At 39.3% G+C, this 16,295-nt stretch overlaps 1 protein-coding gene across 1 annotated transcript in view; it reads left to right on the forward strand.

Moving 5' to 3' along the window:
• The first annotated feature begins 953 nt into the window (after positions 1 to 953).
• The window catches only part of trabd2a (TraB domain containing 2A), a 53,743-nt gene continuing 38,401 nt past the window's right edge, over positions 954 to 16,295 (forward strand). The window contains exons 1-2 of the mRNA XM_086096924.1: positions 954 to 1,525; positions 5,431 to 5,991. Coding sequence (XP_085953050.1) covers positions 1,415 to 1,525; positions 5,431 to 5,991 — 672 coding nt within the window. The 5' untranslated portion in view covers positions 954 to 1,414. The remainder of the gene's footprint in view (positions 1,526 to 5,430; positions 5,992 to 16,295) is intronic.

Genomic DNA, 16,295 nt, shown 5'->3' on the forward strand with positions numbered 1-16,295 from the left:
AATTTCTGCACACTCTAACAAATTGTTATACTTGCACACAGAAATGGAGCCTTTAGAGGCGTTTGGCTTTCCGGAAATGTTCACAATAGATGGCGAGGAATCTGCTTTTTCTGTCCTTGTCATTTACTCACACTTGACAACATGATTTATGTGAATGTGCCCTCTGCTCCCTTGGAACAATTGCGCATACCTCCTCCAGAACAACTCAAAGCAATTTTATTTGCGCAATTTTAGGACCTCAACTGTCATTTGCAACTCTTAAATCCTCATTTAGGACACACGACGTTAGTCAAGTTTGACATTTGTGACTTTTTGAGTTGTAAAATGCGCGACGACTGACGAAATAGAATAACAGGATGGCATTTTGTCATCGTTCGAATTCACCAAATCCTTCAGCCTCTCTAATTTGATTTTGCTAATGTCGCTAATTGTGCGCCTGCGCTAATTGAGTGTCTGCCCCCCCATCTTCATGAATTTGCGGTGCAAAGCGCCTCGTTATTGCGCGTTTTTCTCATGTTAATTGCGCTCACTTCGTCGGGCTTTTTATAATCGCTAATCGCCAGCATCTTCCTCTGGCACCGCTCGTCTTTGCCTGCGGGCAAACGCAAATTGCACCTAATACGCATTTATGCATGAAATGGGCTTCTCACCTTTTTTTTTTTTTAATCTCAATAGAAATCAATTACGAGAGAGAAAGTTTCAAATTGCGGTCGTGGGCGTCATAAATCTGTTTGCGCACTCACACTGTCCCTATATGACGTTAATCATTCAATGTGAGGGTTGGGGGGGGGGGGGGGGGTGAGAGGTGCTTTAAGGTTAAAGTAAGGTTAGATGTGCTTGTGTGTGCGTAAGGGGGGGTCTGGTGGGCGGAGGGGTGGGTTGCGGACGACAGGGGGGGTAGATCCCTGACAGCAGAGATGCTTGTGCGCGCACACAAACACAGCGGAGATGTGGACACACGCATAGAGATGCAAATCAAAACAGTCAAGCACTAGTGAGACGTGAGACTTTTTTTTTTTTCTTCTTTTTTTCTTTTTTTTTGGTGGTGCTTCCATTTCACATCAACTTTTCTAGGTCCACGGTTGACGCGCGTGGTTCTGCGCGCACCCACTTTGGGATCACCGCGCAGCCGGGAGAAGAATAGAGGAAGAAGAAAAGCTCTGACAGGGCAGACGATGTGATGTGAGTGAAGGAAAAGAAGAAGAAGAAGAAGAAGAAGAAGAAGAAGAGGAAGCCCAACAAGTGACCCACCACCACCGCTCGAGTCCCAGTGCGGGCTCGACGCGTGAGCATGACCGTTTTGTTTGGCGTGGCCGCGTGGAGCCGTGGACGGTCCAACTCGCGCATGACTTAAGAGGAGTAGTTCGGAATACTTTTTTTTTTTTTGGGAGGGGGGGTCGGGGAGAGAGTCACGATGATGCGAGGCACTCTGAGCGCACTGGCCCTTTCATGCCTGGTTCTGGTGGTCCGAGGCGACCCGTGGAGGATCAGACCGGACTCGAGCAACTGTGAGCTCAACAAAAAAGTAAGTCATAGATAGATAGATAGATCATAGGCTAATGAATGAGATATATATTTTACAGGTGACCTGAAACATTGATCATATTTTCAGTCCAGACCCAAATTTGGCAAGGCTGCCTTACAGTCTTATTTGCATGCAGTAGTTTTCAAAAAGACATCTCAGATTCAAATAGGAGATGTCACATGATGATTAAAAAAAAAAAAGAAGTATACTAATACCAAAAAATGGGGGGGTGAACTTTTTTTAAATGAAATCCAAAACTGAACGTTTGCTACCCTGCTACAGCACACCTTTATCTGACCTGTAAAATAACAAAATGTGTGATAGATGTTAAAAATTTTTTTTTTTAAATATATTTATAGAAACATGATCGACCCAACTTCACAAGCTGCCATCCATTGTTTTCAAAACTCTTTGCTCACTCCATGTTTTCTGCTAATTGGTTGAGAGGATTAGTTAGAGAGTTAAAGTATATATTAAATATATTTAGAAGCTGCCAAGTCCATGGCTCTAACTGCAAAAAAATGACACAATTAAAAGCATCATATTAAGGTATCGGTACTCGCAAACGACAGCCGATACCATTAATCGGCCCTAGTGGTCGTTTTACAATCAGGAGTGAGAAATGAGAAGAATTTATATTTGTTTTATTAATATCATGTCATTTTATTGAAAAAAAAAATGCTATATTGAGATATATAGTTCTATCTTTAAAATTATCTGTCGTTGTTTATTGGAGAAATGTTATGCGCTAGTGGTATCTGTGAGTACTCGTACTGGTATTGGTTTGGAAAACAAAACAAAAAATAAGCTTTATTATGTATGCATGTATGTATTTATTTATTTATTTATTTATTCATCCATTCATTCATGTATTTATAGTTTTTAAGAGTATAGTCCAAGCTGCAAGGCACAACGATAAAATAGGTACAGCATATTAAAATCATGTTAATGGTGTCTTCTAACTGAATCTTCAACTGGTGTTTTTGGTATTTGTAGATTATTGACACCCTTTAAATTGGGCATTAACTGTAAAATAGTTCAGAAAAGGTGCATCTTTTCTTTCTGGAGTACCTAAATATATTGTGGCTTTAGGGTTCCAGTGGTTCGTCACGGTATACTTAGAATGTGTAGAACATGGGCTACTATTGTAGTGTATCATTCTTTGTGATATTAAATTGATGAACCTGTAATTTGTCTAATTTAAAAAAAAAAAAAAAAAAGGCTACGACTTGCTGGGTCAAATACAAAAAAAATACAAAAATAAAATACAAAAATAAAAAAAAATACAAAAATACAAATAAATAAATAAATGCTGAAGCTCACAGAATTGCAGCCACTCCAGAATTTTTGTCCACAACTCTAAAGCGGGCTCTGCAAGTAACAAAGCCATCAATTATACACATTCAGTCCACAATCAGCCTCTAGTTTATTTTTGCAAGTCAGTTCCATCTGCAAACACTGAAACGGCTAATCCGCAGTCTGATCATGTGACATCATGTGTATTGTTTGTTTGACACTTTGCTCCCAAGTGGCCTCTTAATAAGTCATTATGGCTCTGTTAGCACACGGCTAATAAACAGTCTCTTGGGTGAGTGTCAGACAGCCGCTGTTTGATGTGCAAGGCATGAAATAACTTCTCTTTTACACGACTGGCTTGCTGAAATGCTCATTTAATTGTTGATTCCATGGTCACTAAACTACAAGTGCACTGATAAAGTGAAAGCGACATTCAGGACTTTAATTTTTCTGACAGCATTGTCTGAATTCTAGTAAAGCATAAATTCCAACAGATGTCAACAGAGCATTTTCTAACCCCTTAGCAGAGGCTCTGATCCTTAGTGTACATCACTGCCCCAAGTGGTCAACACTTGTGTAGCACCCTGCAATGTAAGAATTTTCCTCAAATGTAATATAGCAACGTCTGAAAATGTAATAAAATGTGGACTTAATTTGATATTTATATATATATATATATATATATATATATATATATATATATATATATATATATATATATATATATATATATATATATATATTTATTCAGGAAATTATTGGTAGGATGCCCATTACTATAACTAAAACTTTTATGTAACAGTGAACTAAACACATCTTTGATTGACTAACATGAACAAATCTTAAAAAAAATAAAAAAATAAAAAAGAACAGGCACATTTACTGTAACTGAAACACTTTCCACTTACAGAAGTCTTCACGGTAGAGCAGTTCTAATCAAGTGGGCGGAGCTTACTTTGATTAACTCTCTCGAGAGTTGCTTTAACACTAAATTAATCAACTCTGTCAAATAACTCCAACACTGACCACTATTTAAATCAGTGTTAAAAAATACACGTTGGAGGTTGAATTAAACTCTGAAACATTTAACACCATTTTTTTTCTGTGAATGTATGTAACAATCATTAAAACACCAAATGTAGCACTTTGGACTGAAAACTAACATGTATATTGTATTATCTGTCAAGTTTTACATTAAAAAAAGGCCGCCTGAAAATGTAATAAATCACCACTAATGTAATAAAGTATTACATTATTATTAAAGTGTTATTACAATATGAGTCAGGATTTTTTTTTAATTGCATTTTTGATCGAGTTAAGTGCAAATTTTATTAAATTTTCAGGAAATTGTAACATTATAGGTTGCTACAACATGTTCTTTACATCTGTTTTAAGAGGTTGAACTTTTTAATTCTCATAAACATTGAGAACTGATTGCCATCTCCAGTGGCTGGGTGTTGAGATTTAAAATAATACATACTGAACCCAGGCCTAAAACCCTCTTTGTGTTTTGAGGCGTGTTGTTAGTGGTTGGCACGTCTGCTTTACAGACCGGGGTTGGAATCTTGGCGATGGCATTCCCATGTGGAGTTTGCATGTTCTCCCTGTCCCCCCCCCCCCCCCCTGCTTCCTCTTACATTCCAAAAAACATGTATGAGCTGTGTCAGAAAAGTTCCAAGACTGGCGTCACAAAAACTGTATTTTAAATCCAATTACTAGTCGATCTCAGGACTGTCATGTGGGACGTGAGTGGTTGAGGGATGGAGGACCCAAATGTAGGGAAACGAGGCACTTTATTCCCAAGTGCAATGTGTGGAACTTTAATGAAACATAGCAAAAAAAGTGAGCAGACAACCATGACTTGATGGGCGTGGACAGGACATAACTGGACTGGGCCTGACATAGCGTAGCTCGACTGGACAGGACGTGACTAGACTAGTCGCCGTGACTGGACAGGACGCAACTAGACTGGAACGAGCGTGACGTGAAAGGATCTGACTTTCCTTGACTGGTTGTGGCTGTGGCGAAGGTTTGGCTGTGGCTGTGACGAAGGCTCGGCTGTGGCTGTGACGAAGGCTCGGCTGTGACAGTGACGAAGGCTCGGCTGTGACAGTGACGAAGGCTCGGCTGTGACAGTGACGAAGGCTCGGCTGTGACAGTGACGAAGGCTCGGCTGTGACAGTGACGAAGGCTCGGCTGTGACAGTGACGAAGGCTCGGCTGTGACAGTGACGAAGGCTCGGCTGTGACAGTGACGAAGGCTCGGCTGTGACAGTGACGAGACACACGAACTTCCGTAACGTAGACAATGCACCCACACCGACTGAACAAACCCCACAAACTAAATACACTTCTGCTAATTACTTGACAAGACACACCTGGGGAAGACACAAGCGGCTGAGGGCACTGATAGGTTGACACACAGGGGAAGGGAAGACACACAGTTGGACGTGGTTACACATAACGAGATGAGGGTAACAGACAAAAAAGAACATGAACCCCCCAAATCAAACAAAAACCCAACCCCACAGATTCGAAACACGACAAGGATGATTGTTAATCGCAAGTATCACCGCATGCAGGAAAATAACATGTATTCTCCCCCTGCAGCAAACCGACTTAAACTCCTTCCTGTGGACTATCAAACGAGACCCTCCCTCGTATTTCTACGGCACAATCCACGTCCCTTACACCCGCGTGTGGGACTTCATCCCTGAGAACTCCAAGCTGGCCTTCCAGGAGAGCAACATCGTCTATTTTGAGCTCGACCTGACCGACCCTTACACCATATCCGCCCTGACCAGCTGCCAGCTGCTTCCTCAGGGTGAGAACCTGCAGGACGTTCTCCCCAGAGACATCTATCGCAGACTTAAGAGGCACCTGGAGTATGTCAAACTCATGATGCCCTCGTGGATGACTCCGGATCAGAGAGGGAAGGGACTCTATGCGGACTACCTCTTCAACGCCATCGCTGGAAACTGGGAGAGGAAGCGGCCCGTGTGGGTCATGCTGATGGTTAACTCGCTCACCGAGGCGGACATTAAGACTCGAGGGGTGCCGGTGTTGGACTTGTACCTGGCCCAGGAGGCAGAGAGGATGAGGAAGAGGACGGGAGCTGTGGAGAAGGTGGAGGAGCAGTGTCATCCCCTCAACGGACTCAATTTCTCCCAGGTCAGTGTCAAACAGAAGCTATTTGGAGTGGTTATTTTTATAAACAGAAGTAAAAAAAAAAAGTAAAAAAAAGTTCACCAGCTGGAACCGGTTGACATTCGAATCAGAATCATAGCACTTAACAAGTTTTTTTTTTTTTTTAATGAAAATACAGTAATCCTTGTTAATTGTGAGGGTTACGTTTCATAGCAACACCCAATAGAACAAAATCCACGAAGTAACAGCCACATATTTATTAGATATATTTTAAAGCTTTGTGCATAATACCAATGCAAAGGTGCAGGTATAATTTTTGTCCAGTTGGGTTTGCCATCCTCATATTGTAGCCATACGTTTGAATGTATGTGGCTTTAAAAGGCGGAGCCTACCCTATTGAGTGATGTGGGAGTCAGCCAATGAGAGTGTCGTTGGCTGTTGTTAGCTCAGGTTAGCTAGTCTGTGTGTTGCGTTTAAAGGAATGGACGAACAATGCCGCTTCCTCACCGGCAGCCATCTTACGTTGCCACTCGCTAGGCTCACCTCACTTGAATCCATTGATTTCTCTACTGCCTTGTCACATTATTTTCTGACTTTACGGAGAAAATGCCACCGTGTATAGCATAGGGTTGTACTAGTAAGTCTAACTTTTGTCAGTTACAATTCACAATACTGAGAAAATATACAGACTGGTCAATTAGGGATGTAATGACAATATCGCAATATTAAAAAGTAATCCTCGTCATAGTAAAAGAAGCACATCTGTAAAAAGGCCACCCGTCAGGTGGTTAGTTTATTAGTGCGGTTTAATTTTAATTAGGGATATTTTGGCCACCTATTTATAATGGCCAGATAAAGAGGAACGTTTGTGGAGGAACCCAGTTTTTTACGGTATCGTGAGCTTTTTTTTTTTTTTTGCATCTCCAAACTCTCCACAATATCGTAATACCGTATTGTGAGGTTCATATCGGGATAATATGGTCTTGTGTCATTTGGATATCGTTACATCCTTGAGGTAGATGCACACAGTGAAGATCGTTCTTTGAGAGTCTCTATTACTCCATAGAGAGATTCTACTAGCGTAAAACACACTGAAAACGAATAAAAAATGGCAGAAGTTGTCAGTAACAGTGCCTTCTGGGGCATATTTATAGTCCATTCATATATAAGTCAAGTGATTAAAAAAAAAAAAAGTGGATGAATGTGCTTATGTGTTTAATTTGTTTCCATTTGTTCATTAACGCGATTGAAAAGTGACTGTCAATGACAGAAAATGTTTGTTTCTTGATATCAACTTTTGTCTGTGTTTTATTCTTCTTCATTGTTAAATACTTCTATGATGTCACTTAGGGTTAGGGTTACATTGCAGTAGAAATGGTCGTTCTAAACTATACCAACCACAGGTGGCAAATCCAAGTTCAGAAAGTAAAGTTGGCTTTAGCCCAGGTGCTAGTTAGCTAGCTCCCTAATTAGCTCCCATGGGGTCTAGTTTACCTGCTAGGGAGCTAGCTAGCATCAATGGCTAAAGCCAAACTGTGGCACGGTTTTTACTTCCTGGACCTGGATTTGCTAACTCTACAAAGCACCAAAACATATGTGCTGTGGCTTAGCAGCTCATAAGCCTTCAAGCACAAGGATGTGTTATTAGTGGCTCAATAAGTGGACCCGCTGGATATCACTAGTCATCATTCATAGCGTGAAAAGCGATGATGATGATGATGATGATGATGCACTCATGGTATGTATTGCGCCGAATGACCGTGAATGCATGAAAGTCTTAATGGCATGTCCAATTAATGGGTGTCACCTGACGTATTGCCGTGCAACATGTGTTCATACTCTTTCCATTTGTTAAATTTTCGCACATGACGTCTTTGCGGACAAGGCCTCACTCACAAATTTGATTCCACCCTAAGACTTTCAATATAATTGACAAAGACCAAACACACGGATTACGCCTCAACGGGACTGGAGTTGCCACTTTCCTCTCTTCCGCTCGCGACTTGTTTGAGTGGAGCGAGGTGCGGGTGTTAATAATCAGCTGTGCAAACATTCAACCCCGCTCCGCCACGTCTTTTGTTATGATGGAAAAATGGATCCTAATGGTTCAGGTCTGAAATCGCCCTAAAAAAAAAAGAGGCACCTTGTTCCCCGAACCAGAGGCACACTTGAGCCTCCTTGTCCGCCTGGCTGTCTGTCTGCGCCCTTCGCTGACCCTTCCAGTATTACAAACATCTCACTAAGGCACGAGTCCCTACAGAGTCATGTTGCCTATTATTGAGGAATTTCAGCTAATGCTGCTTGGGAGCTGAGGGGATTATACGCCACCATTTACTCTAACACCCAGAAGCTTTAAGTGCTGTTATTTTAAAGCGGGTCTTGCTGGCCCTCACGATATAATTCCCTTCCCCAAACCACCCAGCAGCATTTTAGATCCTTGGTGGCGAGTAAAATGTAACAAAAATGACATTACATCACTGTGGTATCCCTTGTGCCCGGGCGGGGTCTGCAACCTGCGGCTCTAGAGCCATATGTGGGTCTTTCTCCTGTGGTTCACTGAGGATCTGTAAAACAATTAGTAGCAATAAAATAAATGAATCAAAAATATCTATTTTTAGATCAAATATTCTTTAAATGAAATAATTATTTAGATTAAAAAATAAATGTTTAACAATTTTCAAAAACAGACAAACGGTAGATGAAATGTTTTTTTTTTATTTAAATACCTAAAAATGCCCAACAAAAGACTATAAAATGTCCAAAAAGGAAGAGGAAAATAAGAAAATTAACATAAAATGTCCATGAAATTGTAAAAAATGTCAGAGAATTGAATAAAAAAGGCAGAAAATAAAACACTATAAAATGTCCAAAAACAAAAGAAGAAATCCTGAAAATTACCATAAAATGTCCACAAAAATGCCCCTCAAAAAGTCCGAAATTTGAATTAAGAAAAGCCAGGAAAGAAAATGTTCACAAATAACTAACCATAAAATTTTCCAAAACAAAAGAAGAAATCCTGAAAATTACCACAGATTGCTCGTAAAATTGCCCAAAAATGAAATTTATGAAATTGATGGCAAAAAAAGCCATAAAATGTCCAAAGAAAGAAAGAAAAAAATTACCATATGTCCATAAAATTGCCATGAAAAAAAACCCTCATAAAATGTCCATTAAATTGTGAAAAACGTCAGAGAATTTCATTAAAAAAAAGGCAGAAAATAAAACATTTAAAAAGTAACTATAAAATGTCTAAAAACAAAAGAAGAAATCCTGAAAATTACCATTAAATGCCCCCAAAAAGTCAGAAATTGTATTTAAGTAAAGAAAATGTTCACAAATAACCATAAAATGTTCCAAAACAAAAGAAGAAATCCTGAAAATTACCACAGATTGCTCATAAAATTGCCCAAAAATGAAATTTATGAAATTGATGGCAAAAAAAAAGCCATAAAATGTCCAAAGAAAGAAAGAAAAAAATTACCATATGTCAATAAAATTGCCAAAAATGTAAAAAAGAAAAGAAACACAAAGCTTAAAATTTATAAATTAATAAATTAATAAAAACTGAAGATGAAAGGTAGAAGAAAATTAATCTCTACGTATTGGATGATGCATATTTTTCTGTTATGGTACAGCTCTAATTAGCTCTTGGGTCCCTCAGTACATTAGACTAACACTAACACACTGTATTATTCATCACAATGTTCAAATGTTTTGAGGCTAGAGACAGATTTTTTGTTATTTATTTGGCCTAAAGGGGCTTTTTTGACAGGAAAGGTTGCTGACCCCTACTTTATGTTAAGCTTCCATTATTGTAGCTGGTATACCATGCATCTCTGGGATGTATGGAACGTGTTATAGCGTCCTTGAAAACAAACCTTCAGTCACCCCATGAAGGGCTTTTGCATGCTGTGTTAAAAGTGGGAATGAATGAAAACCATGCAAATGCAACCCTTTTTGAAGTCCTGCCGCTCACAGCTGATACCGCTGTGTCTCATATTTTACAGTCCACATCTTGCGCTTATGTGCTTTCAAATCGACGTTGACTGGCATAGAACGCTAGCAAGCATTGTCATTGATGCGTTTTGGAAGGGATGTTCAGATTTACAATGGGAACTAGAATAGCAGTCTTTGGAGCGCCGCCATCCGCCACGGTTGAATTGTTTGCGCAACCACATTTTGTGGCCAGCGCAGTTTCGGCAGTGTGCGCTCTGACAAGAACGAGGCAGGCAGGAGACAACAACATAAGGCGTAAACTCAAAAGTATTGCTACTTTCTAGTTTGGTGGATAATGATGTCATATGGAATAGACTATTTATTCATTTATCAACATTTTATCCAAATTTGAACCTAAAAGTTCTTTCTGGACACATCGTAGTCCTCTTACAAAATTGGGTTGCAGGTTTTTGCCTAACCCAGCAAAGAAACAAACAGCAATGAAAAAATACCTGTGGGCCTCACCGTGTATCTGTTTCATTTCACTTTGTGACATGTTGCTGAACACTCACTAAATAACTACCTACACACTCAAACTCCCCCGTGCAATAATGGTTGCCGTCGTACTTTTCCCTCAAATTAGATTGTTGGGTCAGAAGGTTTACAGCGCAGATTGCTCAGGAGACGCGTGTTACACAAAATGGAGCGGACCGCGAGGTCTTTCCTTCCACTTCCTCGACTTTGTTTTCATCAACAACGTCCACAACAATCTCAGGAACTTGTGAAAGAAAGCAGAAGCGGCCAATGACAGCGCTTGTGGTCAACATGTGGCGTCTGCGTGGAGATGCACTTTCAAGTTCATGGTAGCGCTGGAAAGATTTAAAAAAAATTTTTTTTTTTTTAAATCATTTCAGCTATTTGGTTTAACGTCATTTGCTAAGATGATGAAGGTTTATTTCTTCACTTCGATGAAAAAAGGCGCATATTATCAAATATTTGGCAGTCAGGTTTTCACCACAGCCCAGAGGATTACTGGCTGCTCCTTTTCTTCTATCCTTGGAGGAAGTATTGAGTTCTTCCTGCCTGAGGACGGCAACATAAATCCTCAGGGACCCGTCCCATCCCGGACTGGCAGACGGCTCAGGACATTAAAAGTCAGAACCGGCAGATTAAGAAACAGTTTTGTGTGCAAAATCTATAATTGACATTTTTGGCATTACTTAAAAAAAGCTTTTTAAAAGTGAATTTATTGTTTGCATTTGAAAAACATGTAGGACAAAAAAATGTGTAAGTGAAAAAGCTTGAAAAGTATTCAGAAATTTAAGTCATAAAAACAAAAAGTCTTAATTTTTGGCTTGAATTTTGACATTTTGGAAACGTTTTGTGGTAGGTATTTGGGACGCCGACATAAAAGAATCTGGGGTGTACCTAATGTGTTGTCCAATATGGTGGCCTTGTTGGGGGGTGCCCACAGACAAGAAGGGGGAGTACATTTTGGGAAGAAGAAAAAGGGGAACCCCGGAAGGCGTGAATTTTTGGAATATGGTGAAGTTGGAACGGTGAAAATCTGTTGAAAAATGTGAAAATTGTAGCAGGACGAATGTGTAATGTTGAATGTGCAATCGAGAATGAATGGGGAATGTTAGGGTGAAAAACGCAAAGTTTGGGGGGGTGGGGAAGTAATTTTTTAGAATAAGAAAAATGGGAGCCCGGAAGTTGTGAATTTTTGTAACATGTTGAAGTGTGAAAATGTGAAGAATAAAATGCTGTATAATTTTACAACAATTTTAAAGTGAATGGCGTAGAACAACATAATGGTGAATATAATATAACTATAATCTTTTGTTTTTTACAATTTCCTACTATCTTCTCATGAGTTCATATTCATCTCAGATACAGAGCATAACATGCATACAACTGCTCTATACGAGACACTTCTACAGATTTAGCAGACTAAGAAACACTCGCACTCCCCTAAAACCACTTTAGAGTCAATTCCCATAAATCTAATTAACAAGCTACAAAACCCTAATTACACGACTATAAAACTCTCTGCCAACAATTGTGTTACAGTAACACTGCGTGCACGGCGACTTTGAAACCCCCGCGTAATCACAGGCTTCATTGCATTTAAGCCCACAAAATCTCCAGAGGAGTAAACAATGAATTCTCGTGTCCCTTAAATAACCTTCCGCGCTGACAATACGCAAACACACCACACGACTTGGCGCTGCCTTCCACTCGCACTTTTAAAGCTAATCAGCGGCGGTTTGATGTCCGCCCAGATCCCGTCTGACTTCGAGCGGCCAGCTCAATATTTCAATAAACAACTCTCGCTCTGCCGCGTAGAGTTGAAAAGGACAATCTCTTCTTTTTTAAAGCCTTTAAGCTCAAATCAGCTGTAAGGCTTGTAGATAGAGCGTGACAAATGAAATGCGCCCCTAAATGGACAATTGTGCTTTCTTGGCCGTTTCTTTCTCTGTGACTGAAGAACACTATTCATAATCACTTAATAGGCTCTGAAATGTTTTCACAAGAAAATTACATTGAGCGTTAAAAACTAAACTCGCAGAAATGAAAAATACTCGATGGAATTCATAAGTGATCTCCATTTCATATCGTATCCTCAAAATGTCCGTGGTTGTGTTACCAAATGCATCACGGAAGAAAAACAGTTCAATTAGCCAAATGCTTGACACGACAAACCAAACCACCACCTTTGGAGAGTTCTGTTCCTGCTAAAGAATTTCTGCTGGTTTGATTTTCCCCGAATTCAAATGTTGTGTCATTTTACCCGAGCAGAGAGATTTGATACGCTTGTTGCTGAACGAGTTGCCTAAGATCTGAGAGCCATTTTGTAACGCTTGCTCTACAAGTTCAGTATTTTTCATCAGTGGTGGTAGTCTCAGACCTTTGGATATGGCCTAGACTATTATCTTTTATAATAAATTAATTTAAGTAAGACAAAAAAAAATCTGAAAAGCCATTTGGGAGCCGAAAGAGCCGACTCTTTTAAGTGAGCCGAGCCAAAGAGCCGTAATTCTCAAAACTACTTTGGGCTGTTCTTTCAGGCTGAAATTACCCTTAAAGGGGAGTCAACTGTAAACATTTTCTGACAATAATATCTTATATGTGACCTCACTAGTCTAAATATGACATTCTGTTTAATATTACATTATGAGTTATGAAGCAAAATCCAGCTGTTTTTATCCATCTGAAGGGGCAGCCATTTTGCCACTTGCTGTCGACTGACGATGACATCAATGTTGCTCAGGTAACGACCAATCACAGCTCACCTGTTTTCTAAAGCTGAGCTGTGATTGGTTGTTACCTGAGACCCAAGCAACATTGATGTCATCTTCAGTCGACGGCGAGTGGCAAAATGGCCGCCCTCTGATAGTCATAGAAACAGCTGGATTTTGCAGCTTGACTCATATTCCACTAACACAATATTAACCAAAATACCACATTTAGACTTGTGGGGTTGCATAGAACACATTTTTGTCAAAAAAAAACTTCTCCTTGAATGTCGTTATTTAAAATTACATCATATTTAAGGTGCCTATTTTGGAGAAATCAACGCGGCCCTTTGAGTGCTCGCTCTGTAAACTACAACAAATGATTCTCTCTTCTCTCAGATGTGTAATCTGTGTAAGCATGACTGCTCTTATTCGCGCACCGTGCCCCTTGTCTTTTGTAGAGCGGGCTCCACCAAGCCCATTACACTAAGTGAGCTTGTTGACGACAACAATGGCCGCATGAAGGCCTCCTTTCTGTGTCCGTGTTGTTGGAACGCGACGGAACATTCCGCGTCTCACTGGAAGCAGACCTGCTAATGAAAGTGTTGTTTCTTTCCTGCCATCATTGGGAGTAATGGTGCATGGCGCCGGGATGAATGCAGGTCTATGAGGAATGTTTGAAGCCCATTTGGTCCATTCATGATTACTCGGGATTGGCACAGAAAACCGAGATGTGGTCTTGGATTTCAAGAAGAGTCATTAAGGAGCAAAGGCGTGACTTTAAAAGGCGTCATGATGTTACCTGCTCGAGTCTGACGCCGGTCACGCTTCACATCTTGGGATTTTTTTTTTTTTTTTTTTACAAAGTAAGGTCTGATGAAATCCAAACAAAACCCAGATTCATAACCTGAGAGTAATACAAGGGCGGTTGGCTGAAAATAAAGCATCATTCATACATGTGATGGAGCAATTTAGATCCCGTTATTTCTCTTTTGACTTATTTGCCAAGTACAGTGCTAGCTTTGCTGTTGTCCTGACATGTTGCGCAACAGTCCAGTTGGCACAACGAAATAGCAACTTGCAGGTGTTATCAATGGTCTTCCGATTTAGGTTTTAGACAAACTTCTTCCTGTTTTTGCTCAAGTTTCACATGGTGGCCTTGCGGTTAGCATGCTGGTATGGAGGACCAAAACTGCCAACATTTTAAATAAATAAATAAATGACTCAAAGTGAAAATAAAAACGGATATAAAAAATATATATAATTCGAATATATAAAAAAATATATATATATATATATTTATATAATTTTTAAGTTTGTTTTTCTTTCCATTTATATGTATTTTTTTAATGTAATTTTTTAATTCTATTTTTCCGTTTTTATTTTCACTTTTAGTCATTTATTTATTTTTGAATTTTGGCAGTTTTGGTCCTCCATATGCTGGCCTTACAATTCTGCAGTTTGGAGTTAAAATAAGGGTTTTAGGCCCTTCTATGTTAAGATTGAGTCACATTTAAATCGCAATCAAATTTTGATTTAGTGCATTATTATTCTGTTACATGAGAGGGCAAAACACACACAGAAAAAAAAAATAGCTCACACTATTCCGATAACACTGCATAATACAACCATAATGTTAATTTGTGCAGGTGTACACTCGACTTTTTTTTTTTCCTCTCTACAATTGTAAAGTGTCCCTCAGCGGATGAACTCATGCATGTGTGCGTCCGGAAGAGCGTGCTGTGGCTCTACAGTGATGCTGGCATGATGACAGTATCTCACTGTAACACACAGGCAGCCAAACTGATTACATCTCACTGAAAAGAATCACATCCTGTTCCAGTCTGCGGTGGCACAATGGCCCATTGGCTTATATTTGCACATGTGGCCAAAAGCAAATCCATTGGAATTTAGGTGGAACGTGACAACTCGGCCTGATTATTGTCTCTGCTTTTGTCATGGGCAAATGGCAACTTTATTTTCAGTGTGAAGTTTGTGCAGTGAGATGAGATGAACTGCAGTAAAATCATTCTACATGTTGGATGAAGTCATGTGATATCGTTAGTGAAAGTTCAAAGTTTTTAAAACTTGGAAACATTCCGTGGGAATTAAGAGAAATTTGGCGATTTTAAAGGATTTAAGGGGCATAGGATAAAAGGAAATGAAATGTTCTTGACTAAAATAAAAACATTATGTAGCCCTTTGTAATTCACATATTTGGTATTAAAAATAAATAAATAAATAAGACAAAAAATTACAAATGTTGGAGTCCTATGCATCTATTTCTAACATCTTAATTTTTGATGAATTCTCTTTTATGTGAATTTAATTCATGATTTTAACATTCAATGCACAATAGAATTGTTCAGCCTCTAGAAAGCAAATGCTAAGGTCCTGTTCTAATCTGAACAGTTCAAATTATTGTTTGGAATCAGAAAGTAGCCTGCTAAGGGAAGGATAAAAACAAACTTTGTGTTATTAAATAATTTTCCCTTTGTTTTAGTTTATCAGTGTTCATCAAACCTCATATGGTTGAGTTCTGTCCGTTTTTCATTATCCATGAACCAGAAAGTAGCATGCTAATACAAATGCACCATTCCACAACATTTCCAATTTCGAAATTTAATTCTCTTTAAACCACTTGAGTTGCAAATGGAATTACTTCTAATTCCAAATTATCCAAATGATTGGGTAGATTTCAGGGTTTTGCATAGTTGGGACCCAAGTGCAGGGAAACAGGAAGGCAGGAAGTTCTCAAAAAGTAGTCTATTTTCGCCCAAAAACAAAACAGAAAAACAAGAAGTCTAGGGGGAAAAAAAACATTCAAAGTAACAAAACAAGCACTACAAATAGAATCAACATAGCAGAGAACACCTGGTCAAGACACGTGCTTGTATTGAGCTGATTGGTAGACACAAGAGACCGGGCTAATGAGAACTATGAATGGACACAAAAACTTAACAAACCAAAAAACAGAAAACAGGGAAAACATCGCAAAAGTAAATCAAATCAAAACCAAATCAACAAGAGCGAGCGACCCAACTAACTAACTAACTAACTAACCACAAAAGGTGACATGGGGAAAACATAACCAAACCAAATACAATCAAAACCAAATCAACACTTACAAGTATGTATTTCACCATGAATCAG

Source organism: Leptonotus elevatus, chromosome 15 (assembly GCF_054856555.1).
Source record: "Leptonotus elevatus isolate MCC_2025b chromosome 15, RoL_Lele_1.0, whole genome shotgun sequence".
NCBI classification, from domain to species: Eukaryota; Metazoa; Chordata; class Actinopteri; order Syngnathiformes; family Syngnathidae; genus Leptonotus; species Leptonotus elevatus.